We start from the raw sequence: 25,578 nt of genomic DNA, 5'->3' as shown, positions 1-25,578 counted from the left end.
CTGCCATGCTTCCCACCATGATGATAAAGGACTAAACCTCTGAACCTATAAGCCAGTCCCAATTAAATGTCCTTTATAAGAGTTGCCATGGTCATTGTGTCTCTTCACAGCCATAGAACACTAACTGACATTAAGTTATTATTAAACCAAGTAACTGGCCTTCTTCATATAGAAGTATAATGTATTATACATCTGTGAATACAGGACAGGGGGAATTTTAAAGTATATATATTAGCTGGGCATCACAGAGCATACTCAGTCGTTTTCCACCTGGGACTCGGGGGCAGTGTTTCTTTGCACACCTTGTAGTCCTGGCTACTCAGGCAGTTTGGGGCCAGTGTAGGCAATTTAACTAGACCCATTCTAAAAATTCAAAACCACACAAAGATATGCTTTTACTAAATTTGGAAAAAGTTTTAAACAGTCTTCAGATATAGTTGCATTTTCTAGCACTCCAAAGATGAACTTCATCATTGATTGTAAGTTAGCAGGATTTGCCAGGATGCAGACGCTAGGCCTCCGCTAGTGCAGACGGGTAATGTTTTCTTACCACTTGCAACTATGACTTAAGCTCTAATGGGCAATATCAAGTCAATGTTAGAAATCACTAATCTGTTACAGCCTATATCAAATTGTAAATAATTTCAAATTTCCATAATTGTATACGTGCCCTAAGAGATGCATGACAACTAAATTCATAGTGTGGCTTCTTGTTTCACTTAATTGTATTTCCAATGTGAACTGGGACTATTATATTGGCCCATTTATAAATAACAGGAACAAAAAGTCCTAGAGTCCCAATGACTGAAACCAGAAGAAAGGTCCACAGAAACATCCGATCAAGAACTTGGGCTATGAATTTCCAATCTTCAACAACCTGTAAAAAAAAATTAAACATACATATCAAAGCTGTCTACATTTTGGGTTGTTTTGGTTTTTTGGGTTGTTTGGTTTTTTGAGACAAGGTTTCTCTGTGTAGCCCTTGGCTGTCCTGGAACTCACTCTGAAGGCCAGGCTGGCCTTGAACTCACAGGAATCCACTTGCCACTGCTCCTGAGTGCTGAGATTAAAGGCGTGTGCAGCACCACTGCCTGGCTATTTTAAGATAAAAAGCACAGTTAGAGATAATCCTTTGCTGTCTCCACAGTGTAAATGGGCCTCTGCCCAGGTCTCTGAGACAGACTAGTATAATTTATTAAATTCCACTCTAAATTTAAACTTAGAATTTAAATTCATGAAGTTCTAAATCATTAGCTAGCAAATATGCTTACCTTTTAAGATGCCATAAATAGTTTAAACCCTTGTAACAACCTAATTCTGCTACCGCAGAATGCTACAGTCAACAGCATTAGTTTGTGTAATGGGCACAGAAGTAAACTGGGCACAGTGGTAGGTACATGGAGTACGAGCTACGTGGAAAACTGAAGCAGGTGGACCACAAGTTCATGCCCAGCACCTCAAAACATGTTTGCTGTAATCCCGGCCTCCAGGAGGCTGAAGTAAAAGGGTTGACAGTTCAAGGCTCACTGGAGCTACATAGGACAACATTATCTTTAAAAAAAAAAAAAAAAAAAAAACACTAAAAAGTGGGGTTCTGGGGTGGGGGCTTTGGCATAGCGGTACATGCCTTTAATCCCAGAAGGTGAATTTCTGTGAGTTTGAAGCCAGTCTAGTCTTCATATCAAGTGCCAGGCTAGTCACTGCTATAAAGTAAGGGTCTCAAAAAAAAAAAAAAAAAAAGAAGATGAAAGAAAGGAAGGAAGAAGCAGGAATATGCCAAATATTAGCCAAAAATTAGAATTTACATAGTCTTGATGGAACCATTAAGTATAAATTCTGTTATAAAAATATTAGTAGTCATAACTCTAAAGATATTATTATAATAAAAATAAAAATAGTGACAATTGAAAATTTGGATTTTAAAGTTTAACACTATAAATTGGTAAAACACATGCCCAATTTTTGCATTTCAACTACCAATTAACCTCAACAATCAAACTTATTTTTGTGTAAGTCTTTAAGCAAATTTTGTTTTAAGCAGATTAGGTACTATTACTGCTTCCTATGAAAACTTTGAAGTATAAACAGAACACACAAGAACACCCTGCTCCTTTTCTTTATTTTTATGGTTATTTATTTCATTTTGCTTTTAGGAGACATGGTCTCCTTATGCAGCCCGTGCTGACCTTGAACCCAAGAAAGACTCTTTCAGTCCTCCTGCCTTAGCCTCTGAATGACAGGATTATAGACAAGCATCTCGCTCTTTTCGATTTTACTAAAAGATGTTTTTCTAGAAAAGTATCTTGGTTGTACTTTTTTTTTCTTTTGAGGTAGGGTTTCTCTATGTATTCTTGGCTGTCCTGGACTCACTTTGTAGACCAGGCTGGCCACAAACTTACAAAGATACACCTGCCTCTGCCTGCCTGAGTGCTATTGGTTGTACTTTTAAGGCCTACATTAGGCTCATTAATAAAAAACATAATTTTGATAAATTATAATGTCAAAAGTCAGAAACAAAGTTCTGGAGAATAAATCTAAGTCAGTAAATTATTCTAGAGCTAGAGAACTATGGCGATATTAATATCCCTTCAAATACATACTGCTCAGTTTTCTTCAGAGTCCGTGAAGATGCTCTGGGGAAATGGAAAGATTTGTGTAGATGCCCCACTAGCAGGGGTTTCTATGGGAACAAATTCAATACTTGCCACAGACCTCACGGACATCATTCTCCTTCATGACGTGCCTCGTGATGTAGCGGACACAATCCAGCGCAGCCTCCAAAGTGTTCCTAGACTTAGGTCCCCTGCCGCTCTCGGTTTCTTTTCTCTGTGTGAAGTACCTGTCTGCATGACTCCTCATGCAGAGCAGTTTGGGAAGCTTGTGAAGAAAGATCCTACGGACCCATGGCGCCATTGCATTGTGTGTTGAGGAAGAGCGATGGTGGATGTTGATGGCAAAGACAGTCACCATAATGGACAGTGTCACGAAAATCATGGTGAACACCAGATACTCTCCAATCAGAGGTATGACTTTGGAAGATGAGGGTATGATCTCTTCAATAACCAGAAGGAAGACAGTGAGAGAGACAAGCACTGAAGTGCACAGGCTGATCTTCTCGCCCTCATTTGAAGGCAGGTAGAAGACAACCACAGTCAGAAACGAGAGCCCGATGCACGGAATAATAAGAAATAAGGTATAGAAGAGAGGCAGCCGCTTAATCACAAAGGAGTACGTGACGTGAGGGTACCAGCAGCAGCTGTCCGTTCTGTTCCCTTTGCTCCCCATCGCGCTCACAATTTCCCATTCTCCATTGTCAAAAAAGTCTGTTCTGTCCACATCCTGGTCCTCTAGGATTATATCAACCTGGGTTCCATCATATGTCCAAGAGCCGAATTTCATGGAACAATTTTGGAGATCAAATGGGAAAAATGTAACATCTATAGTACAAGAACTTTTGTAGTTTGCTGGTTGTGTCCAGGTGACGGAGCCATCGTACCTGACAACTGTTTTCGTAGTGGCCCCTTCAAAACGTCCATCTGCACTAAGAAACACACAACAACAGTGCCGAGATGAGACAAGCCAAGCACACATAAGCCTAATATAAAAAGAACCTGGGGGTAACAGCATGAAATAAGTTTGAAATCACTATCTATCTGCTCCACCCATGGGGCCATGCTCCCTGGACCTGTTCCTGGCATGTAGTGATCCTGCTGGAACTGACCCTAGTCTTCCCTTTGTCCCATGTTTCTCAAAATGTTAAGATTTTACTAGTTAAAAAGACTTGACTTTACATACAAGTGGAATCAGGCTGTTTATATACTGGGCATGCAAACAGGCAGAGTCGAATGCACATTCCTAGCCTTCCTCCTCCAGAAAAATAATAGATGATTTCTCCCCTAAGCAGAAAAGAGTACTGGCCCCAGGCAGAGCACACCTGGACCTCCTGTGTTGCAGAGGCTCTGAGCCCCGGCACCTGATTCCTTCACAGGCCCGCTCAAGGGCTTTAGGTCCGTGTTCAGAAATGTAACTATCTTTAGTTATAAAAATGTTTGTGACACAGAGAGCAGCCAATGCTCAGGGGCTACCTCATGCTGCCTTATAAGCTTGGGTCATCCTTTCATACTAATATGAAAGTAAAGGGTTTCAAAAGACCATTTTTGCACAGCATTTGCTCTGTCCTCATGCCAAAGCCTTTGTGCAAATAGGGCAGAGTGTTTTCAATTACTGAAAGTAAGAGGATGTGCAGACAGCTGCCTCACGCCCTACACGTACCTTACACGCCTTCCCCATCCTTCCACATCAAGGTACATGGAAGCAGAAGGTTTCAAAAGATCATTTTTGCATAGCATTTGCTCTAAAAGCCTTTGTGCAAATAAGATGGTGTTATAGGATAAATGCAAACCCTCACATTTCCTCCGAGCTGGTTCTGGGAGGGGTGGTGGGGAAGAGAATGCAAAACACCAATCCTGAACTCCTCACTGTGGGAAAGTGGGCTGTGCTGTCATGACAATGTACTATTACAATGCAATATGAGAAGACAGCGTTGAACATAAACAGTAACCTCAACTAAAAAAACAAATCCCCCCAAACCCAGTCTGACTTGAGTAAGGGGGTAAAGGGGATATCACAGGGTTTTGGGGTGAGCCCTTAATCTGCCATATGAGTGCTCTGTGACCACAAGAAAGTGTATCTGCCTTCGGCCTGAGAAGGATGGGTGGCCCCCGGCATCTAAGATGGCCGTGAGCACACTGCCAAGCACCTAAAAGTCTGCTGTGTGTGCACGTTCATCGCAGCCGTTCTCCCTCCCCTTTCCTCTCTCCTTTCCACGTTTGCCAAGTCTGTTTCCTTATTTCAGAAATCAAATAACAAGCATTTTATGATAAAAAAAAAAATGACACACCAAAAAAGTCAAAGGAGCCACAGTACCCTGGAAACAAATGGGCACAGACTCAAGCCATTTGATTTCCCAGCTCAACAGTTTGCAGATGAGAGGGGAAAAAAACTAGGGCCTAATAGCAATACAAGTTTTCTTTTGTAAATACAAAGTAACATTTAGAATATGACCTACTTGTCAAACAAAACGATGTCTGGGGTCCACAGAGAGTCTGAAGGGACACGAATAATCTTTATTCCTCCGTACTCATCAGGGTTCCATCTTAGCTTTGCGTCTACCCATCCCTTTAAAATGACAAATTCACCCCCATGTCAATCAATAAAGTAAGTTAAAACTGTACTTTTTGTCACCCCCAGAAACTTGAGACATGAATCATTCCTGCTTTTCATTCAGAAAACCTTCTAAACTAATAATGGCTGGTCCCTGTGAGCAATGACTCTGGCTGTGGTCCTGATGAGGCACAGGTGAGGCCATGCTCATGCAGTCATGGCTCTCTACTAGGCTCCTCCTCTCCCTCCAGCCGACCATACTCAAAACTCGAAGCCACGGTGCCTAAGGTCTAAGGAAACCATTCACCTTCCCAGCTGCACTGTGCCAGGTTTGGTGAAGGCAGCTGGATTTATTCTGCATCCCAAACACTTACGCACTTTGTCCGGTGCCCCGGCAGTGACAATTCTGCGACCCTATCAAGCTAAGGAATGAACTGGAGAGGTAGCTCAGCAGTAGACCTGCCTGGCATCCTTCAGGCCCTGGGTTCACTCCCCAGTGCAGCAAACAAGCAAAGGAACAACATCAACTGTCTCTTGTAAGTCTGGGAACAGGGAACTGGTTGTAGGTATAAATAACCGGAGAGAGTGAGAGAAAGAATAAACAGTAAGAAACATTGAACAGCGGCTGGAGGCCATGTCTGCTGGCCCAGAATTTAAAAGTCCTTAAATAATTTATGACAAAGGGATTGCTGGGGCCTGGGAAAGGTGCCGGGGGAGGAGCGCGACAACAGAAGGCTGGGTGGACATGGCCAGTGCATGGTGTGTGCGTGTGTGAAAATGCCACAGCGAATCCCAGTCAGATGTTCAGTTGGCATGTTGATAATTATAGCAAAATAATAACTAGTTGCATTCTTTTTTAATTATTTGCTTTTATTTTATGTGCATTGCTGTTTTGCCTGCATGTACAATGTCAGTGAGAGGGTGACATATCTTGGAGTTACAGGCAGTTGTGAACTGCCATGTGGGTGCTGGGAATCAAACCCAGGTTTGGAAGAGCAGCCAGTGCTCTTAACTGCTGAGCCATCTCTCCAGCCAAGATGACTGACTGACTGATTGATTATGTCTATGGTAGCTTCCTGCATGCCCAAAATTGGGCACCAGATCCCAGTAGAGATGGTTATGAGCCACCATGTGGTTCCTGGGAATTGAACTCAGGACCTCTGGAAGAGCAGCCAACAGAAACGCTCTTAACCTCTGAGCCATCTCTCTAGCCCCCTAGTTGCATTCTTATCCTTTCCTGTTGTACTCAAGTTAAAAGGCAAAATCCTGGGGCTAGACAGACGGCTCGGGGAGAGAACACTCGCTGTTCTTGGAGGACAGCAGGGCCTAGCTCCCGGCATCCACATGGCAGCTTACGGCCCTCTGAATGCCAGTTCCAGGGCATGCAATGCCCTCCTTGGGCATTTCACATACATGCATACTTACATGCATGCAGACTAAACACTCATATATAAATATTTTTTAGTTTAAAAAAATAACAACAAATAAAAGTAAAAGTCCAGATCCTTGCAGTGACCTAGAAGCTCCTGTTCTACTGGCTTCTCATTGCTCCTTTGACCCCTGTCTCCACACCTCCCCCCATGGCTCATGCACTTGTAGCCACACTGGTCTCCTTACTAGATGCAATCCAGCCTCTGGGCCTTTCATTTGCTGGCCCCTCTACCCAAAACACTCTTGTCTCCTATGTGCTATAAGGCTTGCGTCATCTCCCTTGAGACTTTGTACAAACTTTGCCTTTTCAGTCATGTTTTTATGGTTTGTTTGGGTGTTTTGTTTGGTTGGTTGTTTCTTTTTGCTTACAAATACAGTCCCAACACTCCCTCCATCCCCTTCCCATGTGACCCTCTCTCAGACTGTCAGTCTCTGAGGTACTATGGGTTCATTCTCTTCCCCCTAGAATGAAGTTCCTGGAGAACAATGAGTTTTTGTCTGTTCCATTCATTGTAGTTTCTCCCCTGCTTAGCACATATCAGAAACACAAAAAATACCAACTAAAGCAGAAATTAAATAGTGGCATATATCTGTGATCCCAGAACTTGAGAGGATAAAGATGGAAGACTGAAGAATTTAAGCTCAGCATGGCTACCTAACAAGACCCTGGTTCAAAACAAATATATGCATATACATTCACACATACATGCATCATGACTACAATAATTCCATGTATTCTCATCCTTGCATGACCTGACAATCCACAGAGCCCCCATACTCATGGTCCTTTTTGCCGATAATAAATACTGGTGCAAGCTGGGGGCTGGTTTGAATGTTCTGTACATACCTGTTTCAACCAGACGTTTGTTGTCATTAGCTGGTTTTTCTCATCCTATAAAAAAAGGGGGGGAGGGTTTGCTTATTTCTGTTACATAAGCAATAATTCTTTATGAGTTTGTACATTTGTGGCAGTTGCTGACAGGCCTGTCCACTTTCCTGAGTTCCAATTCAAAATGGTGTAACTTCCTTTCCCCCTTTCTGTTTCTTCTTTTGAGTATCAGCCATCCCAGACACTCTGGCTTCCTCGCTATTTTTCTGAAAATGCTGCCCAGTTTCTATAGCTGTTTGCAGACCTCCGCTGCTGACCCTAACTCAGAAGGCATGGCTCCATCTCCTTCCTCCCGGCTCCTGCTGAGATTTACAGCTTGCCTGCTGTTTGTCTCTCCTCTTCTGTCTCTCCCTCTCTCTTCTCCTCCCTTTCCCTTCTCCCCTCCTCCTCCCTCTCTAACTTCAATAATACGGTTCTTAAGCTTTAAAAAAAATGCCTCTCTCCGTACAGGATGAACTTTCTGCTAATTAATCTGCTTCTCTAGAAAATCAGCTTAGTCTCTTGCTCATTTCCTCTGGACATTCTGCAGCTCAGTAACTACCCTCAAGCATACCACTGGGGGTTCTGCATGTAGCTTTAAAGTCTCAACTACTACATTTCCTCAAATTTAAGACAGAATCTAAGACACGAGCACAATATTATTCACCTAAAAGGGTGGAGAGAAATGTGCTACCATACATAACCAGCCTGCCTTTCTTAAAGAAGGGAGAGATTCAGACATTTGTGTACAAACATATCATCATTAGAAGAAAACTAGACAGTTTTATGCAAATAAAAATATGATTAAATTATATAAGGATTTTAATGTAAGTGAGGAGAAAAGCAGTCGGCAAACTTGTATCAAAAACACATCCCAAGTGTGTGTGTGAGTGCATGCCTGTAATCCCAGCACTCAGGAAGGCAGAGGCAGGAGGACCTCTGTGAGTTCAAGGCCAGCCTGGTCTACAAAAGGAGTCAGCCAGGGCTACACAGAGGAAGGAACAAGACCCTGTGAAACTAGAGTCATCACTGGTTGTGTTTGTGCTAGGAAACAAACCTGAGTCCGCTGCAATAGGAGTCAGAGCTCTTAACCACTGGGCCCTCTCTCCAGCCCCTGATACATTTGAAGCATGACTTTTTTTTCTTGAGACAGGGTTTCTCTGTGTAGCTCTGGCTGTCCTGGAACTTGCTCTGTAGACCAGGCTGGCCTCGAACTCAGAGAGCCACCTGCCTCTGCCTCCTGAGTGCTGGGATTAAAGGCGTGTGTCCACCACTGCCCAGCAGAGTGTGATCTTGGAACAATGTTAATATAGTTTCCATTTCTCAGGATCTACGGTTTCTATTCTTAGACTACTGCTCATACCTTCTGGCACATGCTTACATACACCTTAAGGGGGGACCTCAATATAAAAATGCTTTAATATCTTTAAATGTCATTAAGGATAGATCTATTATTAGCAAATGAGAAAAAACAAATTCTGAACTTTACATCAATATATAAACAGAGTAGCACTTCGGCTGTGGCATATTAGTAATTGTTCCCTCAAGAGCGCCTTGAGCCAAGGGCTATGTTTGGTCACCTTGGTAACCTGTGACCTTTCCGAAGTTGGTGTGAAGCTGAACACGTAATGGCATGCATACTTACCACATCCACCAACTGAGATATTGCAAGGCCAAACTTGATTTTTATTTTGTCACTCAGGCGTTCCACAGGACGAACCCACCTTTCATAGTCTTCAAACAAATCCTTAAACAAACTGTCTTCGTGTTTTGCAGCGGAGGACAGTTCAGGCAGTCCTGCATACATAACAAGATTTTAGAAATTAGTATGCTAGCTGCTCTCCCCTAAATACCCATACTCTAAGAAAATCAACATCGTTAATGATCCAATTAAAATTTAAGTTATTACTGTTTTGGCTTATTTGTTTGAAATAGGATATCATTTAGCCTAGGCTGGCTTTGAATTCCCTATGTAACCAAGTACAGCCTTGAATTCCTGGTCTTCCAGCCTCCACACCCAAGTACTAGGGTTATGGGTATCCACCACTGCATCCATCCAGCCAATTTTTTAAAAAGCATTCTAACTTCTCTCTCTCTCTCTCTCTTTAAGATTTATTTATTTATTATGTATACAATGTTCTGTCTGCATAAACACCCGCCCGCCAGAAGAGAGCACCAGATCTCATTATAGATGGTTGTGAGACACCTTGTGGTTGCTGGGAATTGAACTCAGGACCTCTGGAAGAGCAAACCAGTGCTCTTAACCTCTGAGCCATCTCCATCCCCATCCAGCCAATTTTTAAGACATATTTTTATTTTAAATTGTGCATGTGTCTGTCTGTCTGTCCGGGAGATAAGTGCACTCCATGACTGTAGGTGCCCATAGAGGTCCTGTGTGTGTGTGTGTGTGTCGGGTTTCTCCTGGAGCTGGAGCTATAGGTAATTGTGAGCTGCTTGATGGGGTGCTGGAACTGAACTCAGGTCTTCTTCAAGCACAGTACAAGCTCTTAACAGATGAGCCACCTCTTCATCCCCCTTGCGTGACTTTTTAAATGAAATAGTAATACAAAGACCATGGCCAAATTAGAGACACTCTGGTTCAAATATAACTCTTAGTTAATCAGATTGCTTAATGTTAATTTCTTAACTTTCAGTGTTTACTATGGAGTGACTACACATGTAAGTACCAGGGCTGAGGTTTATGTATGCATGCATCTATGTTTTTCCATGTACACTGTAAGAACTGGAATGCAGCTTTGGGCTTAACCCTCTCACTGCCAAACAAAACATGAACATACTTAATAAATTCTAACTTCACTTCACACAAAAAGCTATATTGAAGTAAAATTCATTTGTTAGCTAGAAATATAAAGACCTGTACTTTAGTTGGCCTGATTTTATATATAAAATATTATTTTATATTTGTATTATTCAGGTTGTTATTAGTAGTAGTATTTAGATTTGTATTGCTATATATTTGTATAAAACTTTAGGCCCTAAGGAAGCTCAGTAGTGGGGGTCCTGGCGTTCTACTCTATTATAGTCAGAACTCCACAAGATCACTCCCAAAGGCATAATCACAATCTTCCCCCAAATGGCCCTGTCAGTTTTCCCCATCACAGTGAGTGGGCCCATCATCTTTCCGGCTCTGTAGTCTAAAAACTATGAGTTACACTTGACACCACTTTCTCCCTCACTGCTATACATAATCTACCAGTCAAACAGACTTTGTCCCGAACAATCTCTAACAAACCTCAAATGCATGTATTTCCTACTTTCTCTACAGTCACCCACCTGCCACAGGCTACCTGAATCTTTCTCCAGAACCAGAGAAAGTCTACTGCTAGAAGCAGTCTCCATGGCTGGAGAGATGGTTCAGCTATTAAAAGCGCTTGTTGCTCTTACAGAAGACCCGGATTCAGTTCTCAGTACCCACTTGGTGGCTCACTACCACCCCTAACTCCAGTTCTGTAGGATCCCATGCCCCTCCTGACCTCCCAGGATGCCAGGCACACATGTGGAACATATACAAACATGCAACAAAACACTCATAAAGGTAACATACGATAAATCTAAAAATAACCAAACTGGTCTCTAAGTGATGCAAATGAGGGGATCTCCCCATGCCCTGGGGCACTGAGCAGGCATTAAGTGTTGTTAAAATCAGCTACCATTAGTTACGATAAGGTCTTTAAATGTACATTGTAAGCACCCATCTGCTATCATTGTCTAATAAATAAGCACACATTGAGGCATGGAGATAAGAGTCCCTAATTAGCAGCTCTTGGACTCTCCCTTGACCCTGTAGATGCCTGAAGCAAAAGAACTAATGGGTCTGACAGAGAGCCCGACTGCCCTGAACACTCCAGAGACCTCCAGAAAGATCTAGAGTGACTGCAGCTGATCACTTTGGCTCCTGAAGGGGCACCCTCAGGACTGTTCGAAACTATTTGTACCAGACTCTGTTTCCACAACCTCAGTGAACTCTAGACCACCCTGCAGCCATTTCCACTTTGGCCCGGAGGGGAGAGCACCCCTGTCACTTTGGCAGAGAGATTTCTGTGGCCGGTGAGAAGGCCAAGCATAATGACCTGAGCTCCATCCTTGGGTCCTGCATGGTGGAAGGAGAAGACGGACTCTCCAACACTGTTTTCCTGAGTAGCCCGTCCGAACACCCCAGTCACATTGGAGACAGGCACCCTGAATGGTTCCAGCAGTGGCTGATTGGGGCAGCCAAACAGTTCATGAGTGGTTGAGGAAAGGGGAGGGGAAGCATAAATAGAAACAACAAGAATATAGAAGGCTGAAATGAAGATCATAGGCTGTAAGGGGTCAGAACCTGCAGGTTCTGGTTGACGCAAAGTTCCAGAGGGCTATCAAGTCTTTGGGGCTCAGCCCCCAAGCCAAGAGCTGTAACCACAGCCACTGCCAAGGGCCAAGAGCCTGAGGGACCGGACGCTCAAGGATGTCACTTGACAACTGCTGCCTGATAGCAGCATTTGAGGAGTTTCCCTGCCTGCTGGGGAGAGAACCACGGGCCAGCTGAGCAGTGACACAGCCATCTGTGCAGCACCCTACCTGCTCAGTACGGCTTGGTTCTCAGCAAAGACCCAAATAACCTTTCAAAACATGGACTGACTGATGCTCCACATCAGCCTAACAGCCTCCTTTGGCTCTCCATGGGTCTGTCCCTAGCCTCTGCTGCTGTTGCTCTCCTTGGTTCCAACTGTACTGAAGGATTGGGTCTTCCGTACCACACAATCCCATCTGAGGCCCTGCCTTCCCATGCCCTGGTTAAGCCACTCATTCTTGGGATCTCGGGCAACACACCTTCCCTAAAACCTCTCTCCTGTTCCTCTGCATAAAGCTATGTTCCTCGTCTGTACTGTAGCTATACATTCTTAAGAGTATGCGATTAAAGTCTATCTTCCTCACTGTGTGTTTTTCTCATCACTGTCAAATAGTAGCCATTCAGTCTATTCACTGAATAAATATGTAACCGAATACGTGAATCAGTAATTACATATTGGCATACGCTAATCTTCATTTTTCTCTAGTGGCTCAGAATGCTACCTTTGGCTGTGGAACAACTGGCATGAGAGCTATGTTAATTTTCTCTTAAGTTCACTAGACTCACCTTCTTAAAATTATAGAGGCCTTTTCTTACTCAGGTTCGAACAGAAAGAACAATGTAACACCCTCAGTTCAAGAGTTCAGACTGGCATCGTAGTCTCAGATACTCAACAGAAAGAACAATGTAACACCCTCAGTTCAAGAGTTCAGACTGGCATCTAGTCTCAGATACTCAACAGAAAGAACAATGTAACACCCTCAGTTCAAGAGTTCAGACTGGCATCTAGTCTCAGATACTCAAGAGCAGTGGTTTTCAACCTCCTTAATGCTGCAACCCTTTAACACAGTGCCTCGTGCTGTGGTGACCCCCAACCAAAAAAATTTTGTTGCTGCTCCATAACTGTAATTTTGCTACTGTTATGACTCATAAGTATCTGATATGTAGGCTGTCAGATATGCAGCCCCTATGAAAGGATCATTCAACTCACAAAGGGGTCGTGACCCACATATTGAGATCTGCTGCTCAAGAGGCTGAGACAGGAGGATCACTTAAACCCAAGATTTAAGGCCACCAAGACCCCATCTCAAAAACAAAACTGGGGGAAGGGCAGCTAGAGAGATGGCTCTGTGGTTAAGAGCCCTGGCTGCTCTTCCAGAGGTCCTGAGTTCAATCCCTAGCAACCACATGGTGCCTCACAACCATCTGTACTAGAATCTGATTTCCTCTCCTGGTGTGCATGAAGACAAAGCACTCATATACATGAAATAAATAAGTTTTAGAAAGCAGACTTGGAATCTTAAAATACTCAGGCTAGACCCCATTCTGGTCCCTAATATTTACTATGTGACTTCATGACAAGTTACCTAACCTGTGTGCAAATGGACCTGTGTGTGAAGAACAGAACGTACTATAAAAGGCTGTTGTGAAGGCTAGAAGTTTGTGTGTAAGTGCCTCACCAGCTTGTTCTTATTCCACAAATAATTACTGCGGTAATAGAAAGCAATAGGCCTCTATACACAATTCTCCAAAAACTCGGCAGTAAAAGCGAGCCACTCCTGCAGACCCTATCTGACGCCTACCACTATCCAACCAAGGCGGTTTCCAGGCAGTCTAAGGCAACAGAACCTTGAAAAGATGCAGAGGAAAAAATGTGTTTGTGGCACAAGGCACCCTCAATGTGCTACGGTGACAAAGCTTCCTCCAAATCCTCCAAATTTGCGGGTGCTATTTTGGTTTTTTGTTTGTGACTGTGTTTGACTTTTGAGTCGGTGTCTACCTCTGCGCTTGCTGACTCTGCTGCCTAGGTGCTAGGGTTACAGGGATGTGCCGGCACACCTACCTTCAAGCCTCTAGTCGTTAACGCTAATCAGTGTATTATCAGTGTACTGATCGTGCGTAAATCACATATCCCAGGGAAAACAGGGAACCAAGTAGGTAAGCAGAGCAGGAGAAGAGCATAAACTCTCCTCAAGTCTTTGACAGTACAACAAAAGAAAGCTACGCTGAACAGCCAACTTGTGGAAATGCATCATCCGTAACGCCCTGAAAGAGTTCCACTGTGCTTTAACACATTCAGTTTGCATTCTGAATACCAACTGTCTCATGTCTGAAGAATGGGAATAATGACACTGAAAATTTTTTCATAAAACCAGGGATGGCAGCACCTGTATGGAACTGTACCATTCTGGTAGCTAAGGGGAGACTATCAAGACTTCCAGTCCAGCACAGGCTACGCAGCAGGTTCAAGGTCAGCTTGGCATGTCTAAAGACAAAAAAAATCAAAACCAAGTAATTTAGTAAAACTACATTTATTTTCAAAGAAATAATCTTGATCCTTAATTTTACTATGGTAAAGAAGAAAGAACACAGAACTGCAGAGCCAAAAACCTTCACTGAGTGCTTGCCATTCCCCCAAGCCTCCGACCTCTACAGGCTACAATTTCTAATCTATATAAAATTAGGAATATCCTATCAGCAAAATATAGTTGCTGTCGATGTGTGGCAAGAACTCTTAATCCACCATACTAGGCCTTCCCTCCTCTTCAAGCGCCACTCCGCAGGCACAGAGGACTGAACCTAAGGCCTTCTACCTGCTGGGCAAGTGTCTGTCTAGCACTAAGCCACATCCTCCACCCTCCTCTTGCTTTCAATAAATTACTCCAGTCTTAACTCACTCTGTAGCCCAGGCAGGCACAGAAACCATGACCTCCTGCCTCAGTTTCTCATTTAGCTGAATCTACTGGCCTAGGCTATGAGGACTGACTACCCTGGACCAATTTTTATATGTTTTAACTTTTCATTATAAAATACCAATAAACTATGTGATGATCCACACCTTTAACTCCAGAATGAGGGAGGCTGAGACATGAGGATCATGAGTTCAAGGCGAGCATGGGTAACAATGTACGATCCTGCATCTAAATAAATTTTAAAAACCCATTAATTTAAAAGAAAGATAACCTCTGCTTACCCGTTTTGGCGTCTTGCAAATCAAAACAAATTAAATAATGTTCTTGTGATATTGGGCAGTGTCTATGGAATATTTCTTTCTCTGTGCTTGCTCAAGAATACCTCTGTGACACATATGCCTGCAATGCTTGCAGAGGCCAGAAGAGGACCTCCGACCCCGGGAGATCTAAACCATTGACAGTTGTGAGCCTCCCTGTGGGTACCGGAAATCAAATCCCAGTCATCTGGAAGAGCAGTCAGTGCTCTTAGTCACTGAGCCATCTCTCCAGGTCCATGGCTAAGTAAATTCTTAAAATTAACATCTTCCCCACTATTGATCCTATATAGTCAAAAAAAGAAGTTAGGATTTGAAAAGCCACTTCTTGGAGTGCTTGACAGTATTCTCTACTGTCATTCTTCCATGAAGAATAATGATTGTCCTCATTGAAAAGTAGGGATTCTGGAGAAAGTCAGCATGTTCTGCAGCTAACTACGGATATTACCAGCCTTTTCCCAACTACAGGCAAAAATCAAGACAACACCTGCTGCACCATTCAGTTTCCTCCAAAAGTTCTTAAGTCTTCAGCACCTGCTACAACTTGGAAGCAGCCAGAACCCAAGATGGTACCTACTTCAGTGTATCCATCCATCAGCTTCTCAGATTCTGGATGGCTGTGACCACAGCAGCCTCTGCACCAGGAGCAGCACAGAACACAAGGGCATAGAACATGCCCTACCGGGATGAGAACTTATCCACATCGGGGTTAGACTTCTGTGGCCATGTGGAGGGCACAGTGAGAACGGTGCTTTCTGGCATTTTCCCAACACACAACCTATAAGCTTAAATATGGCTGCAGCCTTCTAATCTAAACATAAGATTTCTTGACTTGGCACTACAGACATTTTGAGTCCAGTGATTCTTTGTTGTGTGGGAGCTCTCACAGACTTGTTTTTTCCCCCTTCTATCCACCAGATACACTCTCTCTATGTAACAATCAAAAGTGCTTTTAAACACAGTCAAATAGGGGAGGGGCGTCAGGAAACGCTCCTCCCAAGAAGACTGCTCTAACAGCAGCAAATAAGAAGCAGAGGCCCCACTAGGTCCCAGCTTTGTTTTGTTTTATTTTTCTTCTAAATGACACATTCATTTAGACACAAAAATAAGGTATGGTCATTGTTACAATTCAAACCTAGAAGTTCCTTTAGTAGGGATTCTTCCTCTCTCTCTGTCTGTCTTTCTGACTCTAGGTTAACTATTGTTAGGTTTGAAGTGTACACATTTTAATTACAAACACACATGCATACCATATACGCGCAAAGGAAGAACAAATATTTCCCTTTTAAAGTTCTTTGGCTTTATTTTTTTCATTCAAAACTATGTTAGTGGTTATCCATCTAGCTCCTTTTTCTTCCTAACCATAAAGCAGTCTGTATTATGGGTACATGTCATACTTTAAGCTTTCATGGGTGGGCACCTATGTAGTGTTCATCCAAATTAGTCTCCAATAATGATACTGTGGAAAATGCTGTAACTAACATCCTGTACATCTCTCCTTCCCGTCTTCTACAGGGACTGAAGATGGGATGCTGAGTCAAGGGTATGAATGCTTTAAACTGTGCTAGGCACTGCCAAGAGCCTTCCCTAACTTCTTCAAGGCGACATAAGAATGAAATAAATCACGAACCTAAAAAAGATTTTCAAAAGTGATACATGTGCCATATTCTCGATCCATATTGAAGGCATCTGTGGAGTGGTTAATCTTCCCTTCCCCTCTAACTCTCCTTGTATCTTTTTTTTTTTAAGTTAACAAAAAAGGTGACTTTAATACCTTTAAAAAAATTCTCCTTGCTGCAGTCCTAGGAGAGCTATTTTAGGAGATGTCAAGATAAAGCAGGAAACATAACCATTTAGTTAATGCGGGGGAATAAATAGTACTAACTCAGCACTCTCAATGTGACAAATAAGGAAAGTGCGCTTACTAATCATTGTTTTAGTATTACGGATGAATGCAAGGGTGTTGTTTTCACTATTTTCTATTGATTTTTAACACAGAATTACAGGGCACAGTTACACTGCAAGTGCTGTTACTGAGCTCAATTCTACATCTTTCCCTGACTCTCAGAACACGAGGAGCAACACAATGACCTTAGGTGGTGTTAAATTTAGGCCCAGTCAATAGTTCTTGAGGAGTTAAAAAAAAAAAAAAAGTTTAAACATTATCAAATCAAATAAATGCAGAGTCCACTATTTTAATTTGACATTCAAGATCGTTTGATGGGTAATAAATACATATTTAAGCTAGTACATTTTGCAGTGCTGGGAAATAAAACGTCTAACGGCATAAGGAGCTGCAAAGCCTATATGACCTTGACAAGACTTGACAATTTCTTCCCCAAGAGCCAAGGTGGTAGCACACTCCTGCATCCCCGTGCTTAGACTGTGGAGGCAGGACAAGCAGGCGCTGAAGGTGATTCTTGGCTAGGCCTTGCCTCCAAAATATTTTTTTCAGAATTGTCCAGTTATGAACAAATAATGACTTAAAGAGATAGAGAAGGTTGAAGATAAGAATCAAGCATAGTGGCACACACCTATAATCCCAGTACTCAGGGGGCTGAGACAAGGAATTCCTCAGGGGTTCGCTGTTGCTAGAATTTAAATTTTTATGTGTATGAGTATCTTGCCTGCAAATATGTATATGCACCATATGAGAGCCTGGTCTCCGCAGGGCGGAAGAGAGAACTAGATCCCCTGGAAATGGAGTTTGGAGGTTGTGAGCCACCACGTGGGTGCTGGGAATTGAACCTAGGTCCTCTGCAAAATAAGTGTTCTTAACCAATGTACCATCTCTCCAGGCCCAAGCTTGAAGCCAATCTCATCTGCCCAGTGAGTTCAAGGGCAGCCTAGGCTACATAGTCACAGTGAGACCTTGTTTCCAGAAACAGGAAAGGCAAAAGGAGACAGAGAGTTGATTTGTGTGAATAAGGAAGTAATGCTTATTTTCTGGTTTCTATTAGTCTTTTTAGATTAAGAAAAGAATCTGTCTGTATGTGGATGTGACACACTGTGAGGGAACCTACTGAGGCCAGCAGAGAGCACTGGATTCTCTGGAGCTAGAGTTACAAGTGGTTTAACTGCCTGATGTGGGGGCTGAGAGCCATATTCAGGTCCTCTGGGCCAGCAGTAAGTACTTGTTGTTATTTTGGTTTTAGTTTTTTTTTTTTTTTCTGTGTCGCCCCTGGCTATCCTGGAACTCACTATGTAGACCAGGCTGGCCTTGAACTCATGTACAGACATGGCTGCCTCTGTCTCCCAAGTGCTGAGACTAAAGGCATGTGTCACCACACCCCGAGCAGCAAGTGCTCTTAAGCCTAAGCCGTCTCTCCAGCCCCAGGTTTCTATCAGTCTCATTTAGGCCAAACTTCACTACTTTCAGAGGATCCTGGGAATGACACTGATTGGCATGAATGGGCATTTATCTAGAAGCTTTCCTACTTAAAGTGTTTACTCTCAGCAACAGTGGCTACATGTGAAAATGACACCAACATGGCCTACATGAGACCCTGTCTCAAAAACAAGTGAGGAAGCAAACAAAACTTCAGTACAGCATGAGTTTCACAAACTTTCCTTCACTTCTTAGAGACATTCCAGCCTCAGGCCCTGCCTCTGACCTTCTGAATCTCCACACAGCCTTAACAAAACCCTAAAGGATCCCTTCACACAGCAAAGTATGAGAGGCTTTGCAACAAAACTGCAAGTGGGATCCTCATGAGTGAGGGGAGAACAATTCCTGTGGAGAAAATAATATCTGAACGCTCTGGAGACACTCTTCAGTGGGGCACTGGTGGTAGCTCACGAATAGAGGTCAGGAATGCTGTAACACACCAGATGGCCAGGACCCTTTCTTCCCAGCAACAAACCCTTCTCGAACCCAAATTTCAGAGACTGAGAAACTTTGACACAGAAGAAAAGTTCTGCCCAATTTATGTCACATCACTGACAAATTTTAAAGGGATTTTTTAAATCCAAAAGTTTATAATTTTCCTCTTGTCAGAACAACTGAACTCACATATGCTTTTCTTACTAAAATAGTTAGACCTTTCCTTCTCCTCAGTCCTACTTTATAAGAAAAGAACATGAGGTCAAATTAAAGATGTTAGAGAGATGATGTAACACACACACCGGCAAGCAGGCAGGGAAGCAGACATGCAGACACACACACACGTGCTTACACATAAAAGGTTTTTAAAATGATGCTCCATCACACTGCTTCTTCCAGCATGTCTACCTCAACTTGCTTATTTAATTTCAAACTAAAAATATCACCTAAAAGAATTTAACTCCAATTGTTACAAATGAAAAACGCTATCAGAAGAAAAATGCTATTCTGAAATTACTGTACTAGAACTCAGCCTAATTTTTTTAAATAGCTTGATAAATATAATTTGTAATTATGAATCAAAAGGAGCCCTCTATTCTGACAACCATATCAGAGTCCCATCCACAGGTACTTTAATAAACACAGGCAAAAGCACAGTGAAACACAGCTGCGATCCCAGCATTTGGAAAATAGAGCAAAGACGAGCAAGCATTCCAGGTCATGCTAGACCATACCTCAAGTTGAGGCCAACCTGGGCTACATGGAACCTGCCTCAACAAAGAAATAAACACTCAGGTCCAGCTGCACAGTCCAGAGAATTGTGACCCTACCTTGCAGGTGCTCACAACCTAGATCATAGGGCGTGTTCAGCATTTTCAAGAAAACAGCTATTTTTCCTTTTATAAGACAAGGCCTGCACAGTCCAAGTTGGTGGTGAACCTTACAAAGTTTTTGGTGGTGAACAGTCAGTGTGCATAGTGATGAGTTACATGCAAACATTTTTATTCAGGTGTATGACCATACTCATCCCCAAACCCTTTATTCCCCTCCCCTCCTGCTCGTCCCCTTCCTTCCCCCAATCTCATTTCTATTTTCATGCCTGTCCCACGGTTTTATGCAGTTCTCATCTACATAAAAATTAGAATCTAAAATGTGAGAAAGTATGGTATTTGTCTTTCGGAGTATACTTCAATATGCTCCTCAGTTGCATTCACTTGCCTGCAAATGACATAATTTCGTTTAAGACTGAAAAAAAAAAAACTCCATTGTTATGTGTGTATCACGTTTTCTTTATGCATTCATCTGTTGACTAAACACAGGCTGAATCCGTACCTCAGCTATTGGGAACAGTGGCAGAATACACATGGATGTTCACGTGTTTCTGTGCTATGTTGATGAGGGTCCTGTGGGTAAATACACAGGAGCAGCATATCTGGGTGGGATAGTAGTTCTACTTTTAGTTTTCTTGAGAAATGGCCACATTGATTTCCATACTCATTGGACTAATTTACATTCCCAAAAAGGTTCCTCCACCCTTCTTGACAACATTACAAGGTGTGTGTGTATGTGTGTGTGTACAGGTACCTGCAGAAGCCAGAAGAAACCATCATGTCCTTTGGCACTGGAGTCACAAGTGGTTGTGAGCCACTCAGTGTAAGTGCTGGAAACCAAACTATGCCCTCTGCAAAAGCAGCAAGAATTCTTAACTGCTGAGCCACCATTCCAGCATTCATTGTTTTAATGGCTTCCTTTCTGAACAGAAAGTGTCAGTGTAGTTTTAATTTGTATTTCTCTGATGGCTAGGGATGTGAAACATTTTTATATGTGTCCCGGCTATTTGTTGTTTTGAGAATTGTCTGATCATTGCACTAGCCCACTTATCAACAGGATTGAGTTTTTGTATTTAGGTTTTTTTTTAAATATTCTTTATATATGGCAGGCATTAATATTCTATAAGATGAAGAGCTAGCAAAGCTTTTCTTCTGTTCTCTATGGTCTTGAACTCCTCTTGCTTCTGCCTCCCAAGTTCTGGGGAGACAGGTGAGTATCTCCATACCTGGCCAAAATAATTTTTAATTTCAAAGAAAACTGTGTGAAAAGCTGGATTTTAGCTTATGCACAAAAAAGACTAAAGTGGCTTCCACCCTCGGCGCAGACCCAGCTAGGTTCCTTTCTGTGGGCCCTCTCCGCTTTCCCTTCTAGCTCATGCCCAACACTGGCTTGCCTGCATGATATATTGTGCCATGGTAGCACAAACATTGAGGAGTAACTAACCATCCTTTGACTGGATTTAAGGCTACACAAAGCCCATGCCTGACACTGTTCCTGCAGCCAAGAGCCTGAGGCTGGATAGGCCATGGGCCCAGAAGAAACATAGCAGCAAACCTTTGTGGGGTAGGGTGGGAGGGAGGACAGGGCTTCTCTGTGTAGCCTTGGCTGTCCTAGAACTCACTCTGTAGACCAGGCTGGCCTTGAACTCACAGAGATCCAACTGCTTCTGCCTCTAGTGCTGGGATCAAAGGTGTGCATCACTACTGCCTGACAAATAAAATGACTCCTAATGACATTCAGCTATATCTATAGTCAGTGTCTTGCTCAGCCATCAGAGAAACTTTTTTTTGCAGTAGATGGAAACTAACCCAGAGACCCACAGCTAGCCAGTGTACAGAGACAGAGATTTTGGAACACTCAATTCAAAATAGGATGTCATTATCCAACCACTCCCCTAAGGGCTCAGGGAACTACACAGAAGAGGCAGAAAGACTGAGAGAGTCAGAGGGGACAGATGACATCAAGAAAACACTGCCTTCCAGACACAATAGGACTGACACTCATATGAACTCACAGAGACTGTGGCAGTATGCACAGGGTCTGCACAAGCCAGTTAGTATCCCAGCACTGGGAGGGGGAGGTGGACACAGGCTCCCACTTATAACCGAGAAGGTACTTCAAATTGACAACCGCTTGTAAAGGCAAAAACTTCTCCAATGGAGTCTCACTGGGTATACAAATCACACTTAAGGGGAGGCCTCATGCCCAGCAGTTGATGTCATACTGTTTGCGTGCTTTTTTTTTTTCTTTCTGGTCTTACTGGTCTTTTGCTTGCACATTATGGTTTCTGATTTAGTGAGTTATTTAGTGAGTTGTTTGTAGTGCATGTTTGTATGTATATTGTATTTTTCTTTTTAAAAAAATTCTGGTTTGTTTGTTTGTTTGCCTGTTTGTTGTCTAGAGAGAGAGATTATTTCTCTCAAAGGGCACAGAGTTGGGTGGGAAGGGTAGGGATGATCTGGAAGGAGTTGAGATAAGCAGAAACCGTGATTACAATATATAGTATGAAAAAAAATCATTTTCACTCAAAGTATAAATTAACCCCCCAAAATTAAATACCTGGTTTGACTGTTCCATCTATGTTGGTTGATTGATTAAAATAGGAGGTGAGCTGAGAATGGTGATTAAAAGCAAAGCCCCAGTCAGATTCGTCAAGTTCAAATTCAGATTCTCTCATTTACTAGCTCTGGCCTAGACCAAATCACATAAATTACTGTATGTCAACCTCGCTGTCCGTTAAATCAGGCTCTAAAAAGGCAGAGCCTTTGTTTATTGTCAAATTACCAGCACCTAAAACCCTGACCTTTCCTAAATGAACGCCGAAGGGTAAGCCTGTGGGAATAGGAATTCATACACTGCGTATTGTTTTACAGGAGTTAAAACATACAAAGCCAGTGCACTGAAAGCATGCTCAATAAATGCCAATACTTTCTAAAAAAAAAAAAAAAACAAATGAATAAATTATAAAAGTGAAGTTGACAGCCACTTTGAATGTATTTCTATTAGTTTCTGAAAGTGTAAATAAAAACAGCTAAAGGTGAGAAGAAAAAACCTCCAAAGCTCGAATTTTCTATGAATTATTTTACCTTCCTTTGACTGAAGAACATATACTAAAAAGTTTCAACCATTTAAAATGTAGCACAGCTAAGAACTATACCTAACTAATGACCGTTTAATTTCCATAAATGTCCTTATCACAGGTCAGTTCAAAGACCTATACTATCTTAATGTACTCGTAAATTATATTTCACGGCAGACAAAATTGCCTTCCAGGCTACTTTCCACAGCTCTGTGACCTTCAGTCAGCCAAATAGGTACAGCTGCTGTCTGGGAATTGGTTCATAGGAAACCGTAAGAGATGAGAATCTAAGAGGAATACAAAACCAATAAGACATAAATATAGAATCAATTCTCTGAAAAACCTCTACCTCCACTCTAGCATCTTAAAGGGGAGGAGAGATAAGGCGTCAGCAAAGTTCACTGTGTACCAAACCCCACAGCCAGTTCACAGGTCTCTTGGCTACACACAGAACTTCAGCCACTGGGAATTCAAAGGTAGAACACAAAAGCATAGGAGTACTCATTTGAAAGAGTGCAGCGGCAGCGCTCTGAAACACTGTCTTCTTCACCGTGCTCAGTCAGAATGCACAGAGCTTAAGAAGCTGAGAGCTACACAGGGGATTATTTCAGGGCCGTGTCTTCGAACTGTCCGGGGTGACATTACTGTTCCGGTCGTTCAATTATAGACATTTACTAGTCTCCTATAATAAACTAGGCATTGGGGACACAAAGATAAACAGAAAAGAATGACAGCTCTTGTGGGCTGGGAGATGGCTCCTCTTCTTAAGTGCACGACCACAAGGACCTCAGTTTAACCCACAGCAAGTAAAGTGCCTAGCGAGGGGCCCAGTTTTAATCTGTAAAAAGTGCCTTTGTAATCCCACCACTAGGGAGGCAGAGACGGCAGATCCATGGAATTCCGCAGGACTGTCAACTAGCCTATCCTAATGCATGAGCCCCAGGTCGCAGTGAGAGGGAACAAAACGACAAAAACCAAGCACAGTGGATGGCTCTGAGGAACAACACCCACAGCTGACCTCTGGCCTCTACCAGCACATGTGCATAACCACACACAAGGGAATCGTGGATCTTCAGGAGCGCACACGGGACAGAGAAAGATCAGTAACAAAAGAGGGTTATTATTAAAGAAGTCCCAGTGAGTGGGAGCAGAAAGCAGCAGGCCATCAACTCTGGTCAAAACACCAAACCCTGCAAAGGAGTTGGCTAACTCACACCACTGAAGACCCCGCAACAACGATTTATCCTAATACAGAGAAACCTTTTAAAATTCCCAGCTCCACCAAAAGAGGCAGCCGCTACCATTTTCTAGGCTGTTGGGCACTGCCTAGCATTTTAGATGCAGCAATCAATCCTGAAAATAGCTGGGGAAAATAAGCTGTGTTGTCCTCATTTTTCAAAGGAGTGCAGAGAATTCTGTCCTAAGACAAGACACGCTGGAGACATAATCTGAGACAAGGACATGCCTTCCTTTCTCTAAACCATTAACACTCTCTGCAAAGATTCCACTGCTTCAGCAGACCCATCTTGTAATCGAAAATTCTAGTCTGCGAAGTTACCACTTTCTAAAAATTAAAAAGAAAAAAAAAAATCAGGACCCACAGTTTAAGAACCTTAACGAAAGAAAGACAAGGTCCTCCAGGCTTCCTCTTCTCGCTAAAACTGAGCTTCAGGTGCGGCGACCCTCGGATTATTGGTGGCACGCCCTCTCCGGCTTAAAACTCACCACAGGTGCTCCATAAACGGCAGCATTTTTCTCCAAAGTACTAAAAGGACTGGCTACAATATGCTAAAGCACTGGGGATCAGAGCCCTGGGCTCTTTTGTTCGTTTGCTTGTTTCTATCCCAATCCACAACCTTTTGAAACACTGACGGGGGCGAGGGCGTGCGCCAGCCACGCTCCAGAGGAGCGAGGAGCTGAGGTGCAAGCGATGGGTCCGTTAGCCGGGGCTGTGGACCGCCTCGCTTCAGCAGACGTCGGCGCCTTCCAGCAAAGGCGCTGTGGGAGCGACGGAGGCGGGCAGACTGCAGGGTCCGCGCCGCGAGCCTCCCGCGAGGCGGGAGCCGGAGGGCGGCCGCACGCTCTGGGAAAGTTGGACGGAGGCGCACCCCACACGGCCCAGCCGCCCCGACGGGGAGAGCCCGCGGACGAACGCCCTGACTGACCTCCTCTTCACGTCTGGATGGACGGGGCCGGTGCTAACCTGGAGCCTCGGCCCGACTTTCCAGAAGACAGGGAGACGCCGCGCTGCCCCGCGGCCCGCGGCCCCGCCCCGGCTCACCTCCCCGAGCGCCCCGCGCCGCCCCGGCCAGCAGCTGCACCACCAAGAGCAGCCGCAGCGCGCGCCGCCGCGCCCCCCGCGCCGCCATCGCCCGCCCGCCGACGGCCGCCTCGCGGGCAACGCTGGGCCCTGAGGGACCGAGCGCCCGGGCCGCCGCCGAACTCCCGCCGTTCCCTCCGGAGCCGCCCGCCGCTCGCTCTTCAGCTCCGGACCGCAGCCCACTCGCAGCACGGCGCAAGGCCCGCGGCGCCCGGGGGCGGAGCCGAGGCGTTTGGCCCCGCCCCTGTGGCCCGCAGCCCCCCCCTAGAGGCCGCACCCAGTCCCTTTAGGCTCCGCCCCTGGTCCAGCTTCATCCGCTGCTCGCTCCGCCTTTCCCACCTTAGCCCTGCTTTGCCAACCTGTCTCAGCCTCGGGGCGCGAATTCTGAAAGGTGCGAAGAACGTCCTGACTTTAGTTTTGGTACGATTTTGTTTTGTTTGGTGCTGTAGGTCAGTTTGGCTTCGAGCCCACGGCAATCCTCTTGCG

The 25,578-nt window shown here is 43.9% G+C and overlaps 1 protein-coding gene across 1 annotated transcript; it reads right to left on the bottom strand.

The window, feature by feature from the left end:
• Chrna5 (cholinergic receptor nicotinic alpha 5 subunit) lies at positions 1–25,274 on the bottom strand. The gene is made up of 6 exons (XM_021642968.2): positions 25,054–25,274; positions 9,108–9,259; positions 7,442–7,486; positions 5,069–5,178; positions 2,713–3,541; positions 1–877 (listed from the first exon to the last, which is right to left on the bottom strand). The coding sequence occupies exons 1-6, from the start codon at positions 25,139–25,141 to the stop codon at positions 716–718; spliced, it is 1,386 nt and encodes a 461-aa protein (XP_021498643.1). The 5' UTR covers positions 25,142–25,274; the 3' UTR covers positions 1–715.
• Positions 25,275–25,578: the final 304 nt, after the last annotated feature.

The sequence above is a fragment of the Meriones unguiculatus genome, chromosome 1 (assembly GCF_030254825.1).
Source record: "Meriones unguiculatus strain TT.TT164.6M chromosome 1, Bangor_MerUng_6.1, whole genome shotgun sequence".
NCBI classification, from domain to species: domain Eukaryota; kingdom Metazoa; phylum Chordata; class Mammalia; order Rodentia; family Muridae; genus Meriones; species Meriones unguiculatus.
The sequence above is the reverse complement of the archived record's forward strand: the minus strand, read 5'-3'. Positions and strand labels throughout refer to the sequence as shown.

Excerpts from the sequence above, each read along its gene's own strand:
- Chrna5 (XM_021642968.2), bottom strand. The coding sequence starts at position 25,141 with ATGGCGGCGCGGGGGGCGCGGCGGCGCGCGCTGCGGCTGCTCTTGGTG. Across the intron at positions 7,487-9,107 it reads TATCTCAGTTGGTGGATGTG|GATGAGAAAAACCAGCTAAT; the intron begins GTAAGTATGCAT and ends CTTTTTTTATAG. Across the intron at positions 3,542-5,068 it reads GACATCGTTTTGTTTGACAA|TGCAGATGGACGTTTTGAAG; the intron begins GTAGGTCATATT and ends TGTGTTTCTTAG.